At 40.6% G+C, this 27,828-nt stretch overlaps 2 protein-coding genes, 1 long non-coding RNA gene and 5 other non-coding genes across 14 annotated transcripts in view; all 8 read right to left on the bottom strand.

Moving 5' to 3' along the window:
• Window positions 1-7: 7 nt before the first annotated feature.
• tor3a (torsin family 3, member A) lies at window positions 8-5,131 on the bottom strand. The gene is made up of 6 exons (XM_051377926.1): window positions 4,696-5,131; window positions 4,379-4,501; window positions 3,200-3,465; window positions 2,357-2,532; window positions 1,360-1,484; window positions 8-1,265 (listed from the first exon to the last, which is right to left on the bottom strand). The coding sequence occupies exons 1-6, from the start codon at window positions 4,859-4,861 to the stop codon at window positions 1,018-1,020; spliced, it is 1,104 nt and encodes a 367-aa protein (XP_051233886.1). The 5' UTR covers window positions 4,862-5,131; the 3' UTR covers window positions 8-1,017.
• A 326-nt stretch (window positions 5,132-5,457) lies between these two features.
• On the bottom strand, window positions 5,458-8,878 carry LOC127350880 (uncharacterized). 2 transcript variants are annotated; one of them, XR_007880665.1, is made up of 9 exons: window positions 8,347-8,878; window positions 7,894-7,941; window positions 7,658-7,704; window positions 7,193-7,233; window positions 6,733-7,005; window positions 6,509-6,551; window positions 6,089-6,143; window positions 5,887-5,916; window positions 5,458-5,608 (listed from the first exon to the last, which is right to left on the bottom strand). It is a non-coding gene; the product is annotated as an uncharacterized LOC127350880 (long non-coding RNA). The 2 variants fall into 2 exon arrangements; XR_007880664.1 differs by having other exon boundaries at window positions 6,509-6,556; window positions 8,347-8,863.
• Window positions 5,693-5,766, bottom strand: LOC127350972 (small nucleolar RNA SNORD47). Its single transcript, XR_007880679.1, has one exon. It is a non-coding gene; the product is annotated as a small nucleolar RNA SNORD47 (small nucleolar RNA).
• Window positions 6,835-6,917, bottom strand: LOC127350974 (small nucleolar RNA snR60/Z15/Z230/Z193/J17). Its single transcript, XR_007880681.1, has one exon. It is a non-coding gene; the product is annotated as a small nucleolar RNA snR60/Z15/Z230/Z193/J17 (small nucleolar RNA).
• On the bottom strand, window positions 7,072-7,153 carry LOC127350970 (small nucleolar RNA SNORD79). The gene has a single exon (XR_007880677.1). It is a non-coding gene; the product is annotated as a small nucleolar RNA SNORD79 (small nucleolar RNA).
• Window positions 7,772-7,839, bottom strand: LOC127350976 (small nucleolar RNA SNORD75). Its single transcript, XR_007880683.1, has one exon. It is a non-coding gene; the product is annotated as a small nucleolar RNA SNORD75 (small nucleolar RNA).
• Window positions 8,567-8,649, bottom strand: LOC127350973 (small nucleolar RNA SNORD74). Its single transcript, XR_007880680.1, has one exon. It is a non-coding gene; the product is annotated as a small nucleolar RNA SNORD74 (small nucleolar RNA).
• A 2,708-nt stretch (window positions 8,879-11,586) lies between the features above and the next one.
• osbpl9 (oxysterol binding protein-like 9) overlaps window positions 11,587-27,828 on the bottom strand; it is a 31,845-nt gene continuing 15,603 nt past the window's right edge. For 2 of the 6 annotated variants that reach the window (XM_051377918.1, XM_051377923.1), the window contains 20 exons: window positions 25,923-26,018; window positions 25,333-25,380; window positions 24,080-24,109; window positions 23,932-23,982; window positions 23,319-23,357; window positions 18,963-19,056; window positions 17,955-18,059; window positions 16,750-16,909; window positions 16,395-16,507; window positions 16,045-16,163; window positions 15,762-15,847; window positions 15,466-15,646; window positions 14,903-14,987; window positions 14,584-14,694; window positions 14,420-14,483; window positions 14,189-14,329; window positions 13,980-14,058; window positions 13,746-13,837; window positions 13,520-13,655; window positions 11,587-13,216 (listed from right to left, as the gene is read on the bottom strand). In XM_051377918.1, the coding sequence (XP_051233878.1) occupies window positions 13,142-13,216; window positions 13,520-13,655; window positions 13,746-13,837; window positions 13,980-14,058; window positions 14,189-14,329; window positions 14,420-14,483; window positions 14,584-14,694; window positions 14,903-14,987; window positions 15,466-15,646; window positions 15,762-15,847; window positions 16,045-16,163; window positions 16,395-16,507; window positions 16,750-16,909; window positions 17,955-18,059; window positions 18,963-19,056; window positions 23,319-23,357; window positions 23,932-23,982; window positions 24,080-24,109; window positions 25,333-25,380; window positions 25,923-26,018 (1,905 nt within the window). In that variant the 3' untranslated portion in view covers window positions 11,587-13,141. Of the gene's footprint in view, window positions 13,217-13,519; window positions 13,656-13,745; window positions 13,838-13,979; window positions 14,059-14,188; window positions 14,330-14,419; window positions 14,484-14,583; window positions 14,695-14,902; window positions 14,988-15,465; window positions 15,647-15,761; window positions 15,848-16,044; window positions 16,164-16,394; window positions 16,508-16,749; window positions 16,910-17,954; window positions 18,060-18,962; window positions 19,057-23,318; window positions 23,358-23,931; window positions 23,983-24,079; window positions 24,110-25,332; window positions 25,381-25,922; window positions 26,019-27,030; window positions 27,285-27,828 lie in introns of those variants that run through there. The other 4 variants (XM_051377922.1, XM_051377920.1, XM_051377919.1 and 1 more) reach the window with 4 other exon arrangements.

Below are 27,828 nucleotides of genomic sequence, written 5' to 3'. Positions count from 1 at the left end.
AAACAACTTTTGTTGGTTTATTGTGGATGTTTATTTTCTTAAAACCATTTCTTCTCACTTTCTTCTTGTGATGAAACCCTGAGCTTTAGAGAACACAATCACTAAAGCAGACCAACTCAGACCTGTGTGAGAGTATGTGAACAGGAATGCTTGAATGATAGAGATCAAAGCAAGTCAGTGAATAGATGAAATGCATTTGTTATGCCCCAAATTAAAAGCAGTATATTATGTAATGATGGTGATAGACATTTATCAGGTTCATATGAAAGAATCAAATCAAACAATAAAAAATAAATTATAAAAGCACTGTCATTAAACATATTTACACATAAAAGCTAACTTTCAAATAGATTCATTGCTTCTGACACGTTTCCAGTAACTATTTCAAGTAACATTTGCATCACAGCACCATGTATGTTAGCTGTTACACACTCCCTACCGTTCACACCACAGCGCCATTTAATATTTACTCATGGCTTACAGTACCACCAAATGTGCATTCATACAACTCCACAAAAACAATCGGGCACAGTAAGATGTTCAAATATGGCACAAGTAAATAATCAGTGCTAATATATGTCTGACATGCAAATATTGACATAAAAAACAGACTTAGACCAAGATGAACAGACATAAATAGTCTGACAAAAAAAAATCAGTATTCCTCTATGACATACACTGCACAACCACTAATACCATCTTCTTCACGCTGTGAGGATTCAAAGCAGGCAGGTGAGGAAGAGCAGCCACACTGCACATGATGACTGTCTGTCTCTACTCATGTCTGCAGGGTGGGTCGTGCCGCTTTCCTCTCTCACACTGGATCTGCCCTGCTGCCTGGCCTTCTCTGAGGGACCTGGACAGATACGTGTTGTATCTGCGGGGGTGGGTGGGGTTGGGAGTACATAGAGCAGTGCAGAGCAGAGAAGATCTCCTCTATGGCTCTGTACGCAGATGGGCTGGTAAAGCAATCTCACACCTCCTCCTCCAGGTCTCTCTGTCCGTCCGTCTCTCCTTCTAGGGGAGAAAGAAGTTGATCCGCTGGGGTATGGACTTGCATCCCTGGGCTGAGAACAGTCTCTCCTCTTTTGGGACGTACAGCATCGCCTTGGCCACCTCATCCAGCGTAGCTTCATCCGTCTCCAGACCTCGTGCTGCATAGGCGTCCCGTGCACACAGCTTGACATGGCGGTACTCCAGAGGCAGGAACGGCACAAAGAAGTCGATCAAGTGACCTGACATCAGCTCACTCTGAGCAAACCCACCTGAAGAAGAGAACAACGCAAAACACTCCAATCAATGTTTTGAATTATGATAGAAAAGACTGGCTTTAATGTGAGAGCAAGCACTGCAGCATACCTTGAGACTCCATAGTTTCAGCTCTTAGCCGATGCTCCAGGTCTTCCATACCGATGTCCTCTCGATTTTGACCAGAGTGCCAGAAGTCCAGCGCTACATCATTGATTGTTGCTCCACCAATATTACTGCAGAGACAACACGTCAGTCCAAAGTAGTGGAAGGAAAGTTAATGTATTTTGTTAAACATAGATTGTGCTTGGGACAAATGTTCACAGATTAGTGATCTGAACAAATTAGAGAACTTTATTTAAAAATCTATATATCTATTTATAAATCTATTTTAACATGATTATTCAGCATGTGGTTTTGTATGTCTTTGTACCATTCTCTGTCTGAGCTCTGGTAGTTAACAGCTATGTTCCTCCAAGTAGCTTTAAATGTACTCCTGGTTTTGTTAGATCTGGGGAAAACTTTAATTTCTTACTATGCATCTTGGGCATGGTATAATCTTCAAAAAGATCTATAATATAAAAACAAATTTATACCAATTTATGAATTTCAGGGCATCATAAAGAAGGTGGTGATGGAGGCATGTGGTTGTTTTTCTTAAGTGTCAGAAGAGTTGTTCTTATGTTTTATTGTAGATTTTTGTATATTATGTTGTATTTTAATATGTTGTGAATGTGTATGGCTGCTAGCTTGGCCAGGTCTCTCTTGTAAAAGAGATTTTGATCTCAATTGGACTTTCTGTTAAAAAAATAAAAAATAAAAAATGTTACCATAGTTTCTTATAGTAGTGTCTCCTACATCATATAATTTCAACATAAGGGTGAAAAATGCGTCTCTATATTTGACTGAACAGATTATCTGTCTACAGAAATGAGGCATGAGTAACTGAAAACATGAAAAATCCATAAAGAGGACTAATGGAGACAGAAGGAGAAACATCCTTCATTACAGATGAGCTGTCAGAATACCTGGGCCAGAGGGGCAATACACTCTGAGTCTGTCCGACCCAGCTTCAGCAGACAGGACGTGCCCGATATATAAAACCAACCTGAGGAAGAGGAAGATGGCTCTGCGGTAGCTGACGCCATCTACGTTGTCATAGTGATCCATGAAGGGTTTGATGGCATCGATGAGGCCTGGGTGAAGCTTCTCAGCCTCGTCAAAGATGAACAGAGTCTGCGGGCAGCGCAACACCATGTCCCGGATCGCCTCTCTCAGCTGGCCCTGCATGCAGAGAGAAAGACCAAAAATGACTAAAATCTCTAAGAGCCACAAAGGAAAATGAAAACAAAATTGACTCTGTTAAGGTTTTGAGTCTGGTTTAACAATGTCAAGTGAAATTAAAGTTTCAGAAAGATATTAAAGTCATTTATAGCTTCTGTAGAAAAGAATGTGCTCGAAAACCTTCATGTATTTTAATTCTGCTACTTCTTGAACTGACTTAAACTAAATCTCATTTAAAGGGAAGAACTTATCAACGTCTGGAGCAGAAACATTCAGAATTCAGTCCAGATTCTGCAAAATTAGTTTAAAGGTTATCTTGTGTGCTATATCCTGTTACATCTGGATCCATTTGTGTAATAATGCTGTGTCAACATTATTTTGAAATCTAATGCAATGATTGTGTAAAAATGTTGTTTAGATGGGCCCACATTGGCACCTGTCACCTGGTTGGACAAATGCCAGGTTCCAAAAAGACGTGGATGTCAGTACTCGTCGGATCAATATTTGATTTGAACCATCTGTCCAAACCGTGATCGTTATCATTCATACGCTGAATTACAACACACTAAACAACTGACTAAGCCAGCGGGGGTCCCAGCAACACTGCCAAGATGTTTCTGGCACAGAGCGTCCAACTCTGTGCCGAGAGGGCCCCTGCACGTCTTACCTTGTACGTGTCCACCAGTCTGGCGTGGGGGAAGTGGAACGGGGCGATGAACAGTCGGACACACTCACTCTTCACCCCGTCACGATACAGGTTATCAGCGATGATCCGGGCCACAAAGTTCTTTCCGGTGCCGGACCAGCCGTGGAAGGAGAGTGTCAGTGGCTTGTTGGACTCTGGGTTGTTGATAAAACCCTGGATGGCTTTCAGAACCACAGACTGAACCAGGTGCTGCCCGTGGAGCTTGGTCTGAAGGTCCGTCGACAGACCTGCACAGAACAGAGAGCATGCTCAACAACGGCAGCATCAGATACAGAATAATCCCTGAATACCCATAATCTTTTACAGTATATATGAATGAGTCTATGTGTATGTGATGCACCAGCTATTAATGCAGGCCCTTTAGGTCTCAGGTGGACAGATGTAGAGGATTTACCTATGATATAAACCTGGTGTCATTTGCACAATCTTGCAATCCTTATCACATGCAGTAGTTTGTTGCAGGAGCTCCTGAAATGATATTTAAGTTGAGAAGCTCTACAAGGCTCCTAACATCTCTTGGCATGTTACTGCAGTCAAGCAGAGATATTCAATGTTTTGTGACTAGGTCTGATATTAAATAGCAAAGGGAAATAAAGAAAGAGTGTTTAACTGTGCACCTAATGAAAGGTTAACAAATGGAAATAAAGCTAGCTGACTCTTTATAGGTGCAACTACCACAGGCCGGTGCATTTTAATGCTAAAATAAGTACATAATAAAGTGTAGAGAAACCCTGAACTACACGTCAGTATCAGTCTGACCTTGTGTACAATATTAAAATACTTTTCTGTATGATGTGACACGTATTCACGTCAGAAGGAACATTTTATAATTGTTTATTGCCATTGAACGCAGTAAACCTGCTGCTATCTGCCCTCTCTAGTGCATGCAGAGCAAAAGTAAGACTGTTAAAGGAACTTTTATGACTGATTTCATTGTTATAACCACTTTCTTAAGCTGCCTCTGTTTGACTGAACACAGATGGCGAGCTGTGAATGTATAACTAGAATAAAAACAGACCATCAGGCAACACACACACACACACACACACACACACTGAATTAAAGGAGAATAATGTGTTACAGTGACACTCATCACACAGGCACATGGGCCGTATAAGCAGACAGCTGTAGTGTGATTACCTGTGATGTTGTTGGTTATCCTGCAGTCTCCAGATTCACAGCACTGGCCCAGACTACAGTACCACTGATGCAGCAGGCTAACGTAGTCCTGAGGAAAACCTGCCCAAAGGTCCCTGGTAGGAACTGCTCACATGAACAGGAACACAAGCAGTCAGCTTCTACAACACCGCTGTAACCACTGAGTAATTTAACACACCACTGGGTCAAGATAGTCAATAAGGAGGAAATGGAGGAAGTGTGACAGCCATAATGGACAGCCTACACGTTGAGGTAAATCTAAGTATTACATAACAATAGCTTCCCTCTCGGTCTCTTACCTTGCTGTGTAGCATCGTCTTGGTTGGGCTGACAATCCCCCTCCCATATATTGCAATAAATGTAATTAAAATAGTAAGTGGAGACATTGGAGATGCTGTCGAACTGGAAGAAGTTTGCCTCCGCGGACAGAGCCCAGAGGACGGGCAGCAACCACCGCACAGACATCGGTGAACGGGCTGGTCCGAGGCCGTCGAAACGAGACTGAACACCGCGTCCAGATCTCTCTCTCTCCCATTTATTTAAACCTGGCCGTGTGCTGGCGGCCCGCTCAGTGTGGGATATTTACCCATCTCCCCCATCGTAGCCGAGGAGAGGCGCTTGCTTTTGTTTAATGAGCAGACGGGCGGGTTGCAGTCACTTAGCTCCGCCCGTCCCTAAACAGGGTTAATACTTCCACCCGCGTTCCTGTATCCATTGAGCTACAGTACACTTATTGAATGGAAGAATATTTAAGTACTGGCCCACAACAGGAAGGTTTATTGAGCACTGTAGCCGCCCGTCTGACGAGACCAGGGATATAAAACAAAGCCACCTTTCGCTTCTATCGCGAGATGTCGAGCTGGAAGTGTGGTAACTACGTAGCTTCCGGTGAGGACTTTAGTATACATTTATACTTTAAGATTCATTTTAATTTACTTCTATCATGTTCTCATTCCAACATGTTTATTACTGGCAAATAGTTTCACTGCCAGCTGATTGACAAAGACAGCAAATATTTACTGGTTGCATAATTCCCCTCCAAAGACACATCAGGCACAATATTTCTTTTCAGTATTTATTGACAATGTTGTACAATATTGACACTGTTCTTCTTGGGTTGTCCACAGGCTCTCAGGTCTGCTTCCAAACAGCACATCACTTGACTTTAAGGTCAGGCTTCCTCTCAGGGCCAGAGGGCTTCACAGCTGCATCCTTAAAGGAAAAACATTTCTCATTAAAAAAACCAAAAACTCAAGAGGGGGGGAACATATCAGGACACGAGTGTTTACTGACCACGATCTCAGAAAATATGGAACGGTAAGGGTTATAATCAATGGAAATCATTTGGCAGAATCTTTTCATCACAGAAAGTGGCCAATGTAATCTTGTTTTCTGGCACCCACAGAACTATTTCTATCAGAACTATTAATGCCAACCAATAGAACTGAACATGGGCACTTGTGGCTCGTTAAAGACTTTATAATGCTTACCAAGATCAGTGTGTGAGATCAGGCTCCTTCCTGGAGATTGGAAAGAAACAATCTTATTACACATCAGTGACTGGTTCATTGAGACTGAACTCACTGGGTTTCTCAGTAACATGTTTTCCACATTGAAATTCAGGTCAGACATTTGTTAAGTACATCACTGAACCCATGACAGCCATTTTGAATAGAGTATTTGCATGCTCACCTCAGTTGATCTTGTATCTTCCTTCTAAACCAGCAGCCAAGTGAACAGGCATCACCTGAAGAGACAGGACAGCATAAGTTTAATATGAAAACAAACTGCAGGATGAACAGTTAGTCACTGACCAGGTTCAGTTAGAGCTAATATACACATGACTCCATGGTTTATTGTCAGTCTGTACTATGTCATCACACAGGTCAGTCTACAGGGATCAAAGGGTTTACTACAACAGCAACCCCGATCCAACTAATGTACATGTGCAGCGCTTCAGGCCCAGATGAAGTAGAGTTTGGGGACAAATGCTGTGAGTTTAGAGATTAATCCTTCAATGAAAGATTCCCCATTTTGAGGGCTTAGATCTCAACAAGGCAGCAAACTAGTCATCTGGGCCTGAAGTGCTTTAAATATCATTTAAATACTCACCATGCTAGTGTGACATCTTGTGCTCTGACCACCACAATCCCAGCTGCTCTGCAAAGATGGAATAGTTGAATGTGAATTAAGCTAAACAGGGTTGCAGTTATTTCTTATAAACCATCCAGATCAGAATAAATGACTAATTTCTTCAACTGGATCAGTGACCTGATTCAAATGCATCATTTCTGAATGATATTAACTGCACAGACCCAATATTAGACATTACTTACCACAATGTGATAGTTCTTGACAGCAAGGTTTCATGTCTGTGGATGAGAAGACATTTGTCATCATACCGCTTTAAACACTTGAAGGCTAAAAGATAGTTATAGTTGACACATCAGCTAGGAGCGAAAGACAAGCAAATATTCTTCATGGTTTAATCCGCTGAACTATGGGATCATCATTGTATCAGACCATGTTAAAGATGTTTAAAGCACAAAAGTCAACTCACCTGTAACTGATCCAATCATCTGAACCAGATCAACGAACGTGAGCACCATCTACAAGTCAAACAGTACACATTAGAAACTACAAACTAAAGATATATGCAGGCGTTTCTTAATTTGCACTGCATCAGTTTAAAGTCCTCTTTCATTCTTTTTCAGAGAGATTCCCATTGTGTTTTAAACAAGCTCATCATTGACAGTTTGAGAAACTAGGTAAAGTTGAATTAAAGTGGGCCATTACCTGCTCTAGTGTTGTTCAAAAGTCTGGCAACTGAAGTGCACCTGCAGGAACACAATATAAAATGAGAAATCAAACACAATAATCTTACACTTGCAAAGCATAAAGTTCTGTGCCTCAGACGGGTCAACTGGTGGGTTGTCTGTATCGTCATCCATCTTGTCAAGAGTAGCAAATAAGAGTCATCATAGCAGCACAGGACAATGTGCAGGATAAAGACTGATGCTTCTCTGGATGTTCACCATGTGCACCGCAAATGGTAAAAGGCGACATGTCTGCTTGGCATTTTATACATTACTTTCCATTGACAGTAAAGGTCATTTTATGGGCAGTCTTAAAGCCACATAGTAAAATAAATGACTGGGTTGAAAAGCTATATAAAGCCAGTTAAAAACTTAAACTAATCAAGGACATCTCAGAGAAGCATAATTCAAATCTGAACTGCCATGAGGTAAATCTGAGCCTCACCTCTCAGCGCCATCCGACTGCCTCATGTCTCTGGATTTTTTCCAGACCTGTGGAGAGTCATCTTTTAGTAACATTACCATACTGGTTCAACAGCAAATATAGCTTTAACTGGGAAGCCTCAGTGTTAAATGTCTCAGAAATCACATCTGTCCACTACTCTTATACATAAATCATCACTGACTTCCAGGAATGATAAACATAATTAAATGGATCTATATAGAAAGCAATGTACTCACCAGTGTAGTATTTGATGATGTTCAAAACATCGAGTCATCCTTTCCAACCTGAGGAAGAGGAAAGCACATTAGCTACACAGCTCTCACATGCGGTTTTTTTATTGAAACTAAAGCAAACTCACTAGGGCTGCACAATATGGCAGAATCCATTTAGGCTTCCTACAGATAATACTGTAGGATTCATTAGTGCTGGAAATACTATTTTGCATCCCCATTATTATATATATATATAGTTAAATATATATTACATTCTTGCTGAATGAGGATTAAATCAAGATGTGGAGCCATTGGGAGTTTGTACCAAACATTTTATCTTCTGTGATTTGGATATTGCACATGAAACAATTTTATTTTTATTTCAGTTAGTTGTGCAGCCCGATCCTTAATCCAACCTCAGTGAATCATTGCTTATAGAAGGATTTACTGTAATCAGGAAGCCTTTTGGTTCCTTACCATCTAATGTCAGCCTCCATTTTGCTGAGATCCAGTCCTCGGGCCTGCAAACAACAATCAGAAATATAAATTTTAAACTTGAGCAAACTAGTTTTAAAAGGATGCAACTTCTCTTTAGTTAGTTTGAACTATTGAATCACATTAAATGGCGCACACACCCAGCAGCTAACAGCACTGGAGCTGTGCAGATAACTTAAACGCTAATAACTTTAAAGCAGTTTCCCCATGAAATCAGAGGAGTTGGCGTTTCTTCACAGTATTCAGATGTCCCTACCAACATTTACTTCATCACAGTCATGGGGAAGAGCTGCAGTGAGATGGTAAAGCTCACTCAAAAGTAATAGTTAAGATTAGCTCGTTGGCTAATTAGCATTTTCTACATGCGCAATGAGACACGTGGTGGAGGCCTGCTGCTGCCAGCTCACATTAATCCCATCAAAACACATTTAATCCAACAAAATGCATTTAGATTCTTAAGGAAAGACATAAAGCCGACAGTAAACACTAGAGTCTTACAGCTAAGGACCAATAATCTTGCCAAAGTGAATAAGAACAAACAGCTTGAAGAAGAGAGGACATATTTACCTGCTGTACAGCCGAGGAGTGAGGACTAGCAGAGGGTGCAGCGCCCTTTTATACGCAATGTCGCAAAGGGTGATGGGAAAAATAATGCCGCGACATAGCGCCCCTGCTGGTCAGTGTCCTGAAATCCTGCATCATATCTAGAGAAATATTGATTTGCCCCAGCAGGGGGCAGCATTCAGTCTACAGAGGGCAGTGAAGAGCAGGAGGCAGTTCTCTCCAGCAGGGGGCAGTATGGGGGTGTTTAGAGAAGTTTCTTCCTTATTCTTTTACAAAATGAGCAGTTTGAGGTGTTAAATTTGTTTTATAAATGTTTCAAACATGTGTTGATCTTCTGTGTGGATCAGTTCTACAGAACCAGCTGTTAGAGGTCCAGTCAAGTGCTTCACATTGTCACACCTCAGTTCTGATGGATCTGAAGAACAGAAAACAGCTTCTCTTGATGGAGTACAGTACTGTGTAAATGAGGTGTGATGTAGTGCAAATATATTATTGCAGTCTGCACATTTGTGGAAAGCAACTGTATCACTGTGTTATTTTATGATATATTTCTTTATGTTTGGCCCTGAAAAGTATGAAGGTCAGAGAAAGTATTTTCTTAATAGCAAATGGGAAAATGAAGACTTCTGCCAAGAAAACAATTTAAGTTGATGGCAGTGGCTGAGACAAAAAATATCAGGATCTTGGACAGCAGCACCGTAAAGGGCTGGGGAAGATCATCAACAAATAATGATCTATTATGTTGATTATAATAAATGAAGTTACCCGGCAGGATATAAATTGCCTTTCCCAGCTGCAACATTAAGGTGATGCTTACATATGCATGCACTGATAATTATAATGATATGATATTTATTATTTTGAAATATTGCAGGACTTTTACTTGTACTAGAGTGTTTCTACACCTTGGTTTTGCTACTTAAGTAAAACTTTGAGCACTTCTTGCACCAGTGCTCGGCTGCTATAGTAGCACGCATTAAAGCCACTGACTAAGTCACTTATAGAGTGTTGAAGAACGTCTTCCTGATATAACAAATCAATAAACCATGTCTCTAATTTATGATCTAAGGAGGAATAAAAATACCTCAGATGCCATTTGTTTTTAACAAAGTTTTTTTTCATCTTCAGCTGAAACTGCACATCATTGGCTCCCAGATGGTTTGGCAGCTGCCTAACTGAAGGAATGAAACAGCAAAGATAGGGGGAATGCATGTTTTATTCCTACACATCAAAAATGCACAGATTAGGGCATCAGAGGGTCCGACAGTTGTGATAAATCAGTACGAGCAGCCAAATGTTGCAGGTTTACTCAGCAGCTAAAAAGTGGACAGTGGTGATTAGACAATACTGAATATTAGTTAAATAACCCTTAATAATATATTTAATCTTACATCATTAAATGGCTAGTTTATGGAGTTTAGACACTCTGTAGCACACGTGGTTCATTTCTTTTGGCATTATTTCTAACAGCAACTGAATGAGATGTTCACAACATGTTGAAATGTACTGTACAGTTTGGTTCTGCTGACATGTTGTATTTGTGTGTCTGTGCAGGTGTGAAGTATGTGCCCATCCCAGCTGACCCGGAACCATGCACTCAGTCCGCTCCAGGCCCTTTGGCCTAATCTTCAGACCTGACAACTCAAAGAGCAGTGGTTTCAACTCAGTGCCCCAGTTTAAAGATGAACTGTTGGTTTTAGTAATATCCTGTCCATTTAACAAATATAGCTGAGCTGAAACCACACACACCCTCAGCTTACTCACTGACTTTAACTTCTTTCTAGGATGCTTCAAAACAGTTCAGTGTTGATGTCTGTTTATTATTCTTCCACTTTAAAATAAATAATCAAAATGGAAAGAAAGAAACTTTTCTAACACTGATCCAAGAGCTGAGCTTCTTTTTTTCATTCATGTATTTATTTTTATTGGTAAAAACAACAACAAAGACTGTTGGAGTGCCGTCCTCCTGCAGCTGCAGACACACCAGCAGCCTCTTCTCTGCTGTAGTTGCTGATTTAACATTCGTACTTTGTTCCATTTTCACAGTTTATGACTTTTTCATGTAACTTTTGTTGTTTTTATTCTGTAACGGATGCGAGTTGAAATGTGGCAAAGTACTTGCCACCTGATATCAGACAGAATTATCAACTCGTTACACTCCATTGGGCATATTTGAAGGTCCTGTCCCAGGCAATCAATAAACAGGAAAATCTGATACAATCAATGGTTATGATCAAAATGAAATAAAAAATACATTTCGATTGCTCTCCATTAGGCGATACTGAGTGATACTGAAATGTATGGCAAGGCCTCTGTTCAATATAACGTACAAAGACACAACATGGAGGGGCAGAGACAGTAACAGCATCAAATTTAGCTTTCATTTGGTTTGTTTCTGAAGACATATTTATGTGCTTCAGAGGAGGATTAAATTCTACAACTGCAACCATCAAGATAAAGGTTTTCACTTGATGTGCATACGGCACCACAAATGTTTGTCTTCATCAGATTGATTAGTTTTAATATGCATTTAAATGAACCAGGTTACTTTCCACACAGGCCAAATATCTTGAACAGACAATAATCACATCTTGACCACAAAGATAACGAGGGACTCTGTTGTGAGCTCTCTAGAGCATTGAGAGATATTCTTGGGCATTTTCAGGTGAAAATTGTTTATTTCTGCATTTCATCCAAATATCATTGCATTTAGATCCAAACTATGTAGCTGTAAATAAGAGAATGAATGATGGTTCAAAGAAGCAGAGGTGTACAGTAGGATAAATATTGCCCTCAATATGGTTGTTATCTTGAAAAACATTGGACAAAAAAAAAAAAGGTTTACAAGAAAACTGAACTGGTAGAACACAGTCTGGACTCTAGCAGCACTATGAAACAGCAGCAGTGTTTCACAAGTCTACTCTGGTTCCTTGTTTTCACTCTCCTCACCCTCTGATCCACCCTGACATCTGTGGGTTTGGAGCAGAAACAAGGATGGGTGATGTGTGGAACAAAAGGGGAGACTTCACAAACTCAGTCCTAGCCACAGTCCTCATCATGGACCAGCGATCCATAAAGACAAAAATATGTAAACAATCATTTGTTCATAAAATGCCTTCAACATGGAAACATTTTCAGGATTGTTTGTTCTCTGTCCAGTTGAAAGCCCCTTCAGCCTTTTATCTGAACCTTTTTGGCATAATGGACATCCAGATGTGTCCTCTGACAGGCAATGTCAATGATCTCTATATTGCATATGTTCCATAAATCTGTCACAACTCTCCAAATCAATGTGTTCAGATACTATGGCTTATGTAGGGCTTTGCTTCTGGATAACACTTGAGACACAGAACAGTGTGAAGGAGCAAAATAGGTGGCAACGATAACTTGAAATGGGAACAAAACATCAAAAGGGTAAATGGAATGAAGATGTAAAGCCATCAAGTTCATATCCTCAAATATTTTACACTATTGCCAGAAAGAAAAAAAAATAAACAAAAAGAGCATTGAAAATAAAAAAAGAATATATATTTATATATCCATCATATGTATATCTATATATAAACAACAGTTACAACTAGTTGCAGGCAAGCGGAGAATTTCTCCCCCGCCCCTTTAAGATTAATCCGTTCCACCGTTATAAGGCTGTCAGACTCTCAGAGGGGGCAGCAGCTTTCTTTCCTCAGTCACCAGATTCCCTGAGATGTAGAGCGCCGTTTTACTTGTCAAGGTTTATTTGATTCTAACACCATCAACCACACACCCCTTGCCCGCCCCCCGTCCAAAAAAAAAAACAACCTTTGTGTAGGGAAACGAGTGCTGCTCTGGCTCGTCCTGTGGAGCTGACGAAGGGTGTGGCCGTGAAGCTGATGGACAGAGTTGTGAGACGCGACGACCCCTCGCGTCTCCACTCTGCGCTGCCGAGTCTCGTGTTGGCGGGTGGTGGGTATCGGTGGCGGTGGAAGTGAGGTTGCCCAAATAATGAGAGGAGCATTACTAATTTTCATGTTACATCTTAGATGCTTTTCCATTTGATTTCATTCATTTCCATATTGTTATTTTACAGTCAAATGCAAAGCTGTGTACATATTCAATCATCAGTCATTCCAAGGCTTGGAAAAGAAGTGGTTTTGCAAAAGAGTTCTTATGAAGACTCTGTTGTGTGTGCATTTCTTTATGCATATGTGTGTGTATCAGAGTGTGCGTAGTCTTCTCAGTGCCTCTGAGAGACTAATCTCTTTAATAGAGGCTCATCATAGACCCAGCACTCCCCGTCCTCGTGGAATAGCTGCAGAAACACACAGGCAATAAAAATGATTACACTCAAATATTTGAAATGACTATATTAGAGCTGAATCTAAAATGAATCTGCAAATGTACCTGACATTTCTAATCTCTTTGTCTTCCGGTGAAATAAAAAGGTTGGATCTGTTGCATTTCAAGTATGGAGTAAACCTTTTTTTTTTTTTTTTTTAAATCATGTTACACCATTCTGTTGTATTCAGTAATTTCACACAAAAACACAAATACATAGTGCTTTATAGGGCAAAAGATGCATCTTAATGTCTCAGCATTTTGCAGATAGTCTCACCCTGGTCTCCCACTGTTGCTCATTCTCCTTCCTCTCTCTGGCTTCAGCTCTCTGTTTCTCCTCCAGCCGGTGTTTGGCGTCTGTTGCTGAATCAATGTCTTTCAGCTTAAGGTTCAATGTCACATCTCTCCACAGTCTGGTGAATTGAAGGGGCGAGAGTTAAATACACAGACAGAGTTTGTTTCTTAGCGAAGGTCAGGGCTTGGAGACCACTTTAATTTCTTACCTTCGGGACTCGTAGTCGAGCTGGTCTTCCAGCTTTCTCACTTTCTTCTTAATGAGGCCCATCTTCTTAGTGTCTATGAACACTGTGTTCTCCTTGAAACACAAAAAACATACATTTATGTATTAATGTATTTGTTTATTGATCAACTATTTATTTTAGTAGTTATTTCCCAGTGCAATGAGGGTCTATATTAAAATTTTGATCCCTAATAAATAAGAAATGAGAAAGACTCACTCCAGTTGTCCACTTAGCATACATCACTCCGTTCCATTCTCCTTCAATGGAGCAGAAGGACTTCTTATCATTAGGTGGACTGAAAGAGAAATAGACAAGAATTGTGGTACATTTCATTAAAAAAAACAAAATAAAGGCCAGGGTCTTTTATCCATAATCAGTCTTTGAACTGTGATTTAAATTGTACTGTGCAACCATTTTCCTCTTACAAAATCTCAGCGGTGATCCTGTGCTTCTTTCCTCCGTAGAAGGGTTTGGTGTGGAACACGATGTTAGCACTGTAGCCCGACTTGGAGCAGGAGATGTTACACTCCCCACCCAGCTCCACCCACGGCACAGTAAGAATCGACCTGGACAGACGGGCTCAGGGTCAGTGACGCACATATTAATGAGCAGAGAGATGCAATTCAATGATGACACAAGAATGCAGTAACACACACCTGCCATATCCATTGGGGAAGGTGAGGATGTAATGTTCATCGTGCTCCAAACACGACACACAACCTAAAAGTAATTATTACAATAAGTCTATTACATGAAGTTGTGACATTAAAGTGTGTAAAAAGTCTGATTGTGGAGTGTATGAAGCAGCACTCTTGAGTACCTTGGCCAATATTGTGGACCCCTATGGACATGCCTAGAAACTTCGACTTAGTCCAGATATGAGCGTTGAACTGGATCTTCTTACTTAAACACTCTGCGTAGAATGCAGAAACTACAGAGAGAGGAGAGGGAAACATCTCAGTGATCCATAAAATGAAGCGAACAAGCAATAACGTCTCCACTAAAATACAATGACAAATGATCTAAATGATGAGTGGCTGCTGGTAACTTTCCAAAAATGATCCGTGTCTTAATCCTATGTGTCAAAAGGTTTTCACAATGCTGTGGAATCTCTCAGAAGAAGAAGGTTTGACACTCACTGGGTGGGTGGTGAGAGACCTGCTCTGCCACAAAACGCACACTGCTGGCTGAAGACCACGGAACTGGACCATCTGATACCGTCTCCTGCAGGGTGGAGGAGAGAAGAAGGGTCAGAATAGACGAGGGCTGGAGTTCCTCCATGTTACAAACATACAAAATAGTGACTATATAAACAATATTACAACGAAAGGTGTGGTGTGTGTCACGTGTTGGAAAAACAAAATAGAAATATACATATTGGGCAACCAGTTCAAGTTTGTTCAATTAAGTTTATTTGTATAACCAAATGCTGTTGTGGGCCTGTTAAAGGTGGGGTCAGTCCTTCTGTAGAGAGATGTAAAATAACTTAATATCTTTGTCCAGAATGACTGAACCAATCTTTCACAGGGCCACAACAGAATTTCAGCCAGTGACAGTTGAAGTGGTACCTTCTTCCTAATTAACTAAATATGACCTTTAGTACAGATGTGTAAAACTTGCGCTATGTGTAACACTAAAAGCTTGTGTACATGGTCCCTAGTAGTCAAGAACCAGCTAGGGCTGCAGAAGAATGTGGTCTCACCGTGTGTGGGGGAGGCTCCTCTATTTCACAGGGCAGATCCCAGTGGCAGTAGAAGACTTCTCCCAGGATTGGATTATATGGTTTCTTGGCCACTGAACCCTTCCGCCCTGCATGGAAAGCTGACAGGTACCACTTCACCACGTGCACCATGCGCTCCCGGGGCTCTGGCTGCTCAGCGATACTAGTGGAAGTCAAATAAATGAGTTAAACTACTTTATGTTTGATCATTTCTGTGGTATATATTTAAATAGCTGTGTGATACAATAGCTTGCATCAATGAAAGAGATGACCATTACCTTACAAATAAGTCGGGATGTGCAAAGAAGTCTGCGTACATTTCTAACAAAGATCTCCTTTCTAAGATGAAGGTAGGCAGCACCACCTGTGAAAAATAATGAAGGAGACAAACTGTAAAACTGTAGCAGAGCGGGTTGTTCAAAAGAAACAGCTTGCACAGATGATGTTAGTGAGTAAAAAAGGACCACCGCAGTGGGGGAAATTCAGACGGAACAAAGAGAAACACTTCCAGCATGGAGGCAGCCAGGCTCATAACTAAGCCTGCTGGTCAGGGGTCTTTACCTTCGTGAGGTCCATGCCCAAACGAACTTGAGAGAGAAGATGCATGATGACGCTCTTGTGCTCCTCCACAGACTCTCCCTCACCGTCATCATCACGGTCGTCATGGCTATCAAATGGGTCTGAAGACAACAGCAGAGGACAGGTCTCACACGGCTGTAATAACATTCAGTTCCCCGCCTGTTCGTGTGTACAACATTACCCATCTTTTACCATCTGATTAAATCAACTGTTATTAACGATCTCCTACTCCAGCAGACAAGATGTCCAGCTTTGTGTTAACGCATGAAAAAGTACAAAAACAGTTGGGGGACATGACACATTTGTGTGTCTAACATGATTTCCCTTTTTACCTGCATCTGTGGTGCCATTGGACATGGACGAGTTGAGGGACTCGGTGGTGTCTGGTCGTTTTAACGCTGTTTCTTCATTAGTGAGAGGCAAGGCAGCTGGAGGCCCTGAGGGACTGAGGGAAAGAGGAGGAGATGGAGGGCGTGGAGGCAGGAAGCAGGAAGCAGGAGAGATAAGGAGATAAAGAATGAGTAGGATTTCACAGACAGTGTTGCTGCAAACTTCTCTGACTTTTCCCAGCATTTTCCCACCTGACCTGATAAACGCTATAACTACAGTGTTGCTCTCAAGCTGTGAAGCAACAGATTCACTGTATGCAGTGTTGGTCACAGGAAGGCAGGGTGCTACTATACTCACTCTATGCAGTGTTTGGGGGAGGTGCTGCTCTGGTAGAACTCGTCAGCATCGTAGAACTCATCCTCGCTGGAGGAATAGGAGAAGTCTGGCACAGAGTGCGAGGGGATGGGGATGTGAGCTGGGGAGGCGACGCCGCTGCTGGGGCCTGATGGGCCACTCCCTGACAAGAGGGGGAAAAAAAAGAAAATCTAATTTTACTTTTCATGTTATGGATCTAAATAATAATATTTATACAGTATACCGGCCACAGTCAAATCTACATGATGTTGTTCAACTGGAGCACTCATTTCTGACCCTGGTCCAGCAGGGCGTGTGAAGTAACATTAAGCGGTCTTTAACATAGTGATGGCTTCCTCTGCAGAGGATATTGACAGTGCTCTCGAGAATGCAGCCTTTCTCCTTATTGCACAGCGCAGCATTTTAATCCTGCTGCCTCAGCACTGAAGACAAACAGGCATGAACCTCTGCTTTCCCTTGTTTTTGTGCTTGGTGTTTTTATTTACGCAGTGTTCATGGACACAGCACCCTGGGTTGGAGAGGTACAGTAAGAACTAATGTAATTATTACTGTTGCTCTTGTGGTTGAGTTCTTCTTAAATTTGCTTCATGCGGCTTGCAAATTAAAGGAGCTAACAGGCTCTATTAAAACTTCTAATATAAATAGGAACATTTTTGAGTACCTACAAAAAGTCAAGACAAAATAGCAGTTAAAACAATCTCACTTCCTCCTCATATGATACATTTAAAGGCTCCAGAACAGGTACTAAATGGACCGTGGTGATTTTTTTGCGAGCTGCTGATTCCACAGTCCCAATAATGAACTCTGAACCTTATATATTTAAGCCACCATGGAGAGAAATCCTTGATGTGCTTGGTAAAAAAAAAAACCCAGAAATTTGAGAATTCCATTAATTTAATTCCATCTGCTAATGAAGATCATGTGATATGATTGAAAGCACCAGAACAGCTACTAAATTAATCTTGAGTTGGGACAAAATATGTTTTGTATGTTTGTAAAATATATTGAGTATGCTTCTGGGGAACTGTACCAAAGCACCAAACCAGGAAAATAACTCTTCTGGTAATCAATAGAGGGATGTGTAACTCAAAATCAATCCCTAAAACAAAAAACTCTTTCTTCCTTGTCATGACATAGCTCCCCAGTGCTGTGCTGTCATTGGCTGCAGACCGTAGTGAACTTTTCACCTGTGCTGTTGGGAGTTGGGGTCTGCAGACTGCCCATCACCGTGACGACGGGACCAACGGCTAACGTGGAGGGTCGTTGGTCTGATTTACACACCTGAGAAGCGTCTTTAGAAAGCAAGAGACAGTAGATGAGTTAGCAGTGAAGCCTCAAAATGAAGCCAAATCACATTAAAACAGCGTTGCAGCCCGAAATCGAGAAGGCTGAGAAAATGAGCTGAGACGCTGCAGACAGAGGCTTCGGCTGTGAGGGGGATTACACAGTCTATTAAGAGACCGAAATTAGAATGGCCTACTTTGCATGGCTGATTTCCACAGCATGGTCTAGTCATAGTCAGCTGACCAAAATAGACACTTTTTTTTGTCAGATCTTAGTTGTACAAATACATTTAGTTAATTATTTACTAACTAAAATGACTTAAAACATAATTGCACTGAAGGACTGGACTCTGCTTCAACACAGAACATCATTAATGAATTCATTTTCAGAGAGAATTATGTCTCAATAATGAAATATGAATCACATAAATACATGTAATAATAACTATAGCTGATATTATGCCACTGGACCCTGCAGTAGATCTTCAACAGGAACCTAACATGTATCAATTTACCTTCAAACACTGAAAAAACATTGAGTACATTCATCAAAACCCTGAATGATATCAATATTGTCATACTAGAACTTGCTAACTGTAACTGCCACTGTTCAATACCACACTGAAATATTAGAATATAAATGTTGTTCAGGGACAATATTACATTAGGGTGCTTGTTGATAAAATCTCCAAAGAAAAGGCATTTGTCTGCAAGAACTTCAGACAAGTCAGTGACAACATTAACTGTGTTGCAGATACGGGATCCATCAGCTGGTTTAAACAGCAGGGGGCGCTGTTGTCAGGCTCTCTGGACAATGTTGGATCTGTGAGGTCTCTACACAGACTTGTTGCCACACCAAGCACATGGGTCTAAATGTGTATAAGAAATGGTGAGAAGGCAGATGTCTAGAACCTGTGGGTAGTGTGGTCTGTGTTGGCATCGTGGTGTTGTCTACAGGAGTGTCCAGAGGGGGCTGGTAGATCCCATCCACTGGGTTGATGGTGCTCTGGAGGAGAATAAACAAAAACAACATTGCCATCAACAACAAAAACAGACACTTGCTGCAACAATAGCACACCCACGCCACTGCCTGCTTACTAATCTAAAATGTTCTTTAACAGACAATACTGTTTAATTCCAGTTTTAGCCTATAAATGACAGGAAAACATCAATTTGTTTTTGAATATCCACATACAACCAGACAAGCCGATTTGAACAACATCTATAACCAAACGTGCAGACATGCGAACCACAATGAAACACAATTTCCTTAAACATCCAGGTCAGCTCTCACCCTCAACAGGGCACCAACTTCACAGCCTTTGTATTGGTTATAGATGAGCTTAATGGTATACGTGCTCCACAACAAGAAATAAAATATGCACCACCGAACCCGGGAAGATCAATTTCTTTTCACTCCATTTCCTGTAAAGAATACCAATTCCAGGTTTCATTAACGCAATCAATATGAAACCACTGACACTGCTTGAAATCCAAACTCCAACAGTGGCTTTACACAATAACTAACAGCGACTCTTGAACTCTGAAGTCTTAAAAGGAGTTAATTAACTCCACTGGGCTGCAAACTAAATCTGTAACATGTTTAAACTCTCCGGCTCGTGATTTCCCCCGTGGTAAAAAAAAACAAAAACCTGCGGGGACATTCTTATTTGCGGTGACCTGCCCTCATCAGTGCCACCTTAACATCATGTGTCCATGCATTTGAATACAGGCATAAACACACACGGGCCCGCGCGCACATAAAAAGCAGCCTGTCAGCTCTGCGTAATGGGGTCACTGGCGCCGATGACCCGACTGGGAAGAACACCGACAACAACACGAGCTAAAGCAAAACCATATCGACCCTTATTCCCCCAACAACTTACCCTCAGGGCTCGTGGTGGCACGGACATTAGATCCAGCCAATGTGATGTGTGTAATATCCTATTACTCAAACCTGACCTGTAGCCTGTGAACTTTACAGCTTTTTTTCCTCTTGGTTTTGATTAAGTCATTTGAGATCAACAGGAACAGGCATGGTGAGTCAGAACATGACCCGACACAAGGCTGTAAGGGTGAAAATACAGTAACTGGCAAACACACCAAAGTTGCACTTGTTACATAAAAGATAATGACAACAGAGGAAGAAGAGCTGCGATGTAAAAATCTCTGAATTTTCCTCTAAATAGAAATTACTCTCAAATTTTTTTCACCCCATTTTTTTTGTGTCCAGATGTGTGCCACCAACAAAAAACATGTTATGATCAGAGGTAGAAATGTCCCAGAGAGAAGCTTGGTCTGATCTGAGCTTCGTTTGGCCTCCTGTTCACACATCTCTACCTTACCCTCCAGCATGCTGCCTCTGTTCCTTCCTTTCTACCTCCCCTTCGCACTACCCAATGCTTGCCTAGTCTACGTGCCTCCATGAAAGTAAGGCGAGAGCTACTAATTATAGCAAATTACACAAATATTGGTCTGTCATGGTGGGACCAGCCTGTGGCCTTGCAAGCGGAAGCTAAAGCAACAAGCTACAGCTAAAAACGGCTGTAAGCACTGTGTGATTGATTTTTTCTTTTTCTTTTTTTCCCAGTGAATGTAATATTAATGGAGCAGGTAGCTCTGGTAGCAGAGCAAACGTAAACCAATCACAGCACATACATTATTTTGACAGATAAATACTGAACAGGCTTCTTGTGTGCTCGGTTTTAATGGTTCCTGCACTTTACGACAATTCCCCCGGGGAGGTGCAAAGCTCGACAAGGTCAATCAAACATACTGCTTGTGTTTCAACTATTCTAATCTGAGGTCAGTCAGTGTATTTATCATTTGCTCCACATTACTGGCATACAGGCAACGTGACAGACTTTTAGACCTTCTAAAGCTGTAAAGATATGTTTAGCACATAGCTTATAAAAAACGTGCAGTTAGATGTGTAGACAGAGCTTATACGGTGCTATTTATACAACATAATACTGTACTTAATGACTGTGAGATTAAGTCAGATATAAGAGTAATGCAGGCCTTATAAGCTGTACGGCCCCCTATGAGGTTCTTGCTTCGAGGACCACACTGGAGGTTTTCTGTGTTAGTCCATTACCTACAAACCGCTCACATTACTTTACCTAACATTTTCCAAAGCAAATTGAAGGTTTTTGATTTTTTTTTAGCTTCCAGGTACCCACTTCATTTTGTTCACTGTAGGGTGGTCTCAGGTCTCAGCACACATGTTTAATTTGCCTTTCAGTCCTCACTTAGTCCATCTATCTCCCCCTTCCCTTTCTTTCCTCTCTTCCCAAACACCCCCTCAGCCTTTACTGTGGTAAAAAAAAAAAAAAAAACTTTATAGAGATATGAAACCCAGAATATAGTCCACTTTAGGGTTGTGTGATATGATATCTATATCATTTGACTATAGAAAAACGTATATCGTTTCATATTATGCTCTAAATGTGTGTCACTAATCACCCTCGTTTAGTCCGGAGTACATATGAGAACAATATATAAAGTTACTCTAAAACGACCGTTTTCACCAGCCCCCCCATCCACACACACACCGGCTTGTAACGCCTGTGTGTGTGTGTCTCTGTCTCTCCAGCGGTAACATTATGTTTTTATGAAGTCGCCCAAATAAATACGACTCGCGTTTTGGAGTTATCACCCGCGATTCCGTTTTCACAACAGCGGGTGAGCCTCGTCTGGTGTCTGTTGTTAATGAGTCGGTACTGAATGCTTTACCTGATCCGTGCTGGTAACATATGAACCGTGTCCACCTACCACATAACCTTTCTCTCTCTCTCAATGTGTTTCCGGACGTTAATATACCTTTAGCCCGATACCGATGTGGACGTCGGTTACCATGGCAACGAATTTTTTTTTTTAAATGTATGTCTTGTTTAATGAGTACATTTTATTTACTGAGTATATAATTTAAAATGTAACAAGAAATAGGCCTTTCCATGTGCTAATTTTATATAAACTATTTATTCATTGAATTTACAGAAACTGTGCTGTGTTGTGATATGTATCTTTATCTGGATATGAAATTACCTAACGTTATATATCGGGATATAACATTTTAATCATATCGCACAATCCTAGTCCACTTTTAAGTGGTGGTACCAGACTGCATAGGTGATTGTGAGCCAGGAATGTTAGGAAAAGTTTCCTTGGTTGTGTTCGAGGATGCGCCAACATCTGATTGAGAATTGGTGGCTGAAAGCACTGCATTCACAAGCCCTGCTGTTTCAAAGTCAAGTAACACACACTCATGGACATGTGTGAAAAGGATAATGTATGTTTAGTGACTGTTTGTTCCATTTAAAGGTTTATTGGTCGACGCCCACTCTTAAATCACAGAGGTCAGAGCTTCCTTAAGCAAGAGTCCCTGCCATGAGACTAAAATGTTATTTAAAATGAATAAGACTGGGACACATGGAAGGAAGTGTGCAAGTAGGAGACCAAATAACTGGTTCGAGACTGAAGCGATTACACAGATGGCTGACCATTATAGAGGATATCCTAGTGATGGAGAAGCTCACATATAGGCTAAAAGTGGTCAATGGATTATCAGTCTAATGCATGGTTTAATTCTTCAAGTTCATATTCACAACATACTAAAAGGAATGGAAAACCCCCGACTCCCTCGAAGATAAGAAATCAATCTAAAAACTGAGAGCAAATGCTTTGGAAAATAATTGTAAGTACATGTGATTTGTAGTTAAAACACACAAAACTCCCTGTATGACATGAAGACGGGACACCTGCAGAGCCAGCACAGTGCTCTCTGGATGGCTTTAGTGCTTGATGGTTCAATAAGCAGGCAGTGTGTACACGGTAAATCAATGGTGAATCAGTTGACTGTAATTAGTGGGTGAAGTGAAGTGCAACATTCTCTCATATACAGGCATGCAAACCCATGTATAGTGTACGTACACATACATATTCTGCAACAATGTGCATATTCAGTGTTAAAAAAGGACACACGTACACATTTTGTATCTTGATGAAGAAAAGAATAGTTCCCCACCACTGCTAAAAGAATTTAAATCTCAGATGAAATCAGGAAATTACAAACTTAATCAACAGGATAGTGGTGGCAGACATGAGGGAAAGAGCTAGAGATAGAGCTTATCTCCACATTAGACGGCATGCACTACAGAGATCTGATTTATCTGATTTTCTACAGTGGAGAGTAAATTAAGCAAGAAAAGAAAGTTAGCAGTTTGATTGATTTCAATTTTTGTCATGGACGGAGAATGTCAAACTTACTATAAGTCCGTTTGCGTGTTGCTGTTCGTTACTTTGGTCCTTAAAATTTTGAGAAGACAATGTTAGACTAGTTGTGTAGGAAGGTTGAAGAGTCATTTCATAAAGCATCCTGAGCATCTGGGATGTAGAGAGAGATCCATCCCTCTCATCACATGGAGCTTCATAATATTCACCAACTTGCCACATGCAGTAATCCTTTCATCACATGGTAAAACCCTGATTTCTGTCAGTATCATTAAGTACAGGATTGCTCAATCTGTAAAGTAATCTACATAATCACTTCAGCCACGAATAAGATTCTAGGAAATCTTATTCATGGGTGATAGTTGGGGAAAAAGAAAAAGCTAAAAGATTAACCTAACAATCACATGAAACTGAAATGATTGCTCCACTTCCTTTTCAAAGGGCTGAATGGAACATGTGATGAAACAAGTACTGGGCTACACCCTCATCAACCACCGACCCAGATAGCAACTGTAAGCAGGGAACTACCCCAGAGACACACAGGGGGTAACACACAGTGCACACACTGATGTGATCTCACAAGAACAAGGACTATGGTGAAGTTGCAGACCAAACGACAGAAACTGTGATGATGTGATGTTGTGTTTACCTTGGCAATTTGCAGCAGTACAATACAGTGCTTGATGGACTCTACCATGCTCTGAAAGGAAAAAAAAAAGACAGAAAAGGAATTCAATAACTAGGAACTGACTTGAAACTTAAAGACAGGAAGGAAAATGTGTTAAGTTCTGACTTACACAAGTAGTCTCTTTCAAATTTTCAATTTTCTGTAAAAAGGAAAAGAAATCAACCTGTAAAATCCAACAGCAAATACAAAGTCCGAAGCAAACGCGCAGATGCAGCTGGTTTAACGGCAAATAAAGCACAACTAGGGAGAAACATCAATGTAATGATGTCATACTAACTGCAGCAGCCTTTTGTTCTTTGGAAATCTACAAGACTACTTCCCATACTGAAGAGACTGATGAAGTCAGAATGACAATAAAGTCAAAGTGACCAGAAGCCTGTATAAAGCTTAGGGAGGAAGTGAATCACACAGCTGCTGGTAAACAACTGAGACAACCTGAAACTGAACTGGATCCTCCAATAATACAAAACACTCCTTCACAAGATAATATTTTAAATAAATAAAAACAAAATCTGCCCTTGTGAAGTGAATGGTCTTAAAAATAAATGTAATTGTACAGTTGACTCCAAACCAATTATGATCTATAATAATAGTTTATTGGTTCTAACTACAGTCCCTCAGTTACATAGGTCTCTACTGCTTTACTACTGTCCGTCCTTTGGAGCTGCTACAATTATAACTAGGAAATTGTGTCCTGGCAGCGTGCATGGCTGCGTACTGAAATCGTGTAATTTCAGATAACCGAGATCTACGTGCTATAATTAAAAGAAATTAGTGTCGAATTTGTAATAATGGGATGGGGACAAGTTTTCCTAAGTATTGATTGTATAATAATCTATGTAGAGTGAAAATTGCGGGAGTAACAGCAAGTCTAAGACACATTTTTAATAAACACTTTACAACAGCACTCCCCTCTAGCACCATGTGACTCCACTCAAACCCAAAGCAATACACACACATTGAAAAAAACATAACTCAAAAAAGCATAGAACGTTAACTGCCATTGTGTGAAAACCATGATATAGCCAAATAAAGTGTCTTAGGACCTGTTAAAACTGTTAATCATTATTTCATGTATGGCAATGTAATTTGGTCTCAAAGTACCGCTTTGCTAGCATTTAAAATTAAATTACTTTCTCCATACAAATATGAGAAACAGGTCATAATTACAGTGAATCAATGCAATAACCTTTAAAAACATTCTGACATTTTAAAACTGACAAGTGACAGCTATCATTTTATCGTTCCTGAGCTCTGTGTGTCAGCCTGCTTCCCCTGCTGTTAGCCTCGGCTCTAATGACAGCGAGAACAGCCGACCGGAGAGCTGACACACAAGGACAGAGCGGCACTGCTGGTACTCACTCTGCGTGATTCATCCTCTTTGCAGTCCTTGATCTTCTCATCAAACAGCTGTGTGAGAGTGACAGAGAACAAGAGATGAAAAGGAAAAAAAGAGAGGTGGAATATGAGCAAAGATGCGTACACAGTCAGATTAGTATTAAAATGATCAGATATGTACAGATGATGTCGCTTGAGATAATGTGGCTAGCTCTTCTCACAGAGGAAGGACATTTGCAGTGCTTTCAATGAGGCTTTCTGCCTAAGAAAATATGCTGCTGCTTCTTTAAATACACTGTTTTCTGCTTTATCATCATGCTACCGCAGATCTTATTTTTAATAACTTCTGCTTTGTTAAACGAAACAGTGATATCAACAGACACAATAAGTGAAAGGTCACGACACAGATTCAAATGCAAGCCTTGCCATGTATAAGATTAATCTATAGATTAGTAGGTTGCAATTTCGACTAAATAATTTGTATGGAAATTCTTTCAAATGGAACATATTACCTCTGGATCTTTAGCCAAATATGCCACCTACATTTCTCAGATCTACAAGTGTAAAATATTCCAGATAAAATGCCGGTTAGGTGTTAATTTGTTGAGTCCTACCTTTAACTGGTCGATCAGAATCTGTAGGTAGGCGTCCGCTTCAGCTAGCTTCTTATCAAAGTCTTGAACACTCGGAACAAATCCTGTCTCAGCCTCCTGATGATGAGAAACACACAAACCTGAGCATCAGTGCAGCTCTAACCAAATCCATATCAAACCCAATGCAAGTATTTGCATATTCAAAATAAAATACACAGCCACTACCAATAAAATAAGCCACATATACACATATTATCCATTCATTAAAAATAGCTTGTCTCTGTCACCTCTTGGCCAGGTGAGCTTTGTAAACTGTTACACAAAATGGTGGACAGAAACATCAACAGTTCAGGAGAATCTTCCAGCAGCGTACTGTACTGGGGGAGATATGAATACTATTGTTTAAAGGCTAGCCTACATAAAAGGCCAGCAGGTCTGTCTGCCCGCCTGCCTGACTGGAGGCCAGCAAATTTCAGGCTTCAACAAAACTGAATCAAGGAACTCAAGGCTGGAGAGAATTTAACTACTGACAGAAAAGCATGTGTGTAAAAAGGCTGAGGTGCACTTAAATTCATTGTTTGTTAATTAGCTTGCCTTAATAGCCCCATCAGAATCACAGAAACACAGACTCCACACAAACACATAGGAACTCGGGCACAGACAATTTCATTACATAATATCCATTAAAAGGTAATTACTAGACTATTGGCAGGACAGACGTGACAGGGCATCTGTCTCTATCTGTCTGAGCTCAACCAAGCAAGAACCATCCGGTTGGCTGTGACACAGAACCAAAAACAGGAAAATTAGTAGATAAATCTCCCACAGGCGAGACTTCCTTGAAAAAACAAAACAAAAAAAAAAAACTACATATTTAATGCTGGAGCTTCTCAATGCCAAGGATACTCAGCACCAATGGCAACACAATAACCCCTCTACGTCAGGCCAAACGAATCAGTTAGATGACTAACACAGCGTGTGTCAGTGCAACTTACTGCTCAACAGCAGTTAGTCTGACATGGAAAAACACAGAACAGCACGTCTTTCATGAAAAAGAGTTATAGTAAAACTGATAATGACTGTTAGACTCAAACAAAAAACCTTGGTTAGTAAATCAATCTTATCAAACCGTGCTGAGTGCTACTGCTGCTTTGAATTTGCTGCGTCGCATAGTCCTGGTGTGTCCTGAGTTTGTGGGGGCTTTTCTTCCTGCTAAAGACGATCTCACAGGAATGTGAAGAAAAGCCATTAACAGCTAAACACTAAACACTGTTCGCAGCTTCCCCTGTCTGAGAGCTGCTAAAGTTTAAACTGCAAAAACATACTAGCTTTATAGAGAACAAAGTCTGGGTTAACTCAGCAGCCATGAAGCCTGCAGTTAAATGGCTAAACTTCCTCAAAAGGATCAAAGGTGATTTCACTGTGAACAACTGCTATAGCTGGCCACACGAGGGCCTGAGCAAAAAACAATTTTGATGCAGATGTGAATGTCATTCCAGTGCGAGCAACTTGCACTGCATGCTTACTTACATTACACTGGAAAATCACTCCAGTTTATAGAGAAAAGAGATGCTATGTTTTAGTTATACTTGAGGTTGCCAACTAAACACTGTTTTCAAAGCAATACCAAAACACCTACGGGTGCTTATGTAAATACAGGGTGTGGACTACCTTTATGAATCTTGTAATCTTCCAAATTTGTTTGGCATTCCACCTCTAGATATAGTGGGGATTAAATTAATCTGCACTTGCGTTATACTATTTACAAAATAACACCTTACAACATAATGCAACTAAATACAACAAAAAATAAGTGTAAAAAACCTGAAAGATTTTATTTAAAACCTTATATGCAACTAACAATTAGTATTTGCTACAGGGCTTATATTTTCAACTACATTCACTTGTACAGTTGTTATACAATGAA

The sequence above is a fragment of the Dicentrarchus labrax genome, unplaced genomic scaffold (genome assembly GCF_905237075.1).
Source record: "Dicentrarchus labrax unplaced genomic scaffold, dlabrax2021, whole genome shotgun sequence".
Classification (NCBI taxonomy): domain Eukaryota; kingdom Metazoa; phylum Chordata; class Actinopteri; family Moronidae; genus Dicentrarchus; species Dicentrarchus labrax.
The sequence above is the reverse complement of the archived record's forward strand: the minus strand, read 5'-3'. Positions and strand labels throughout refer to the sequence as shown.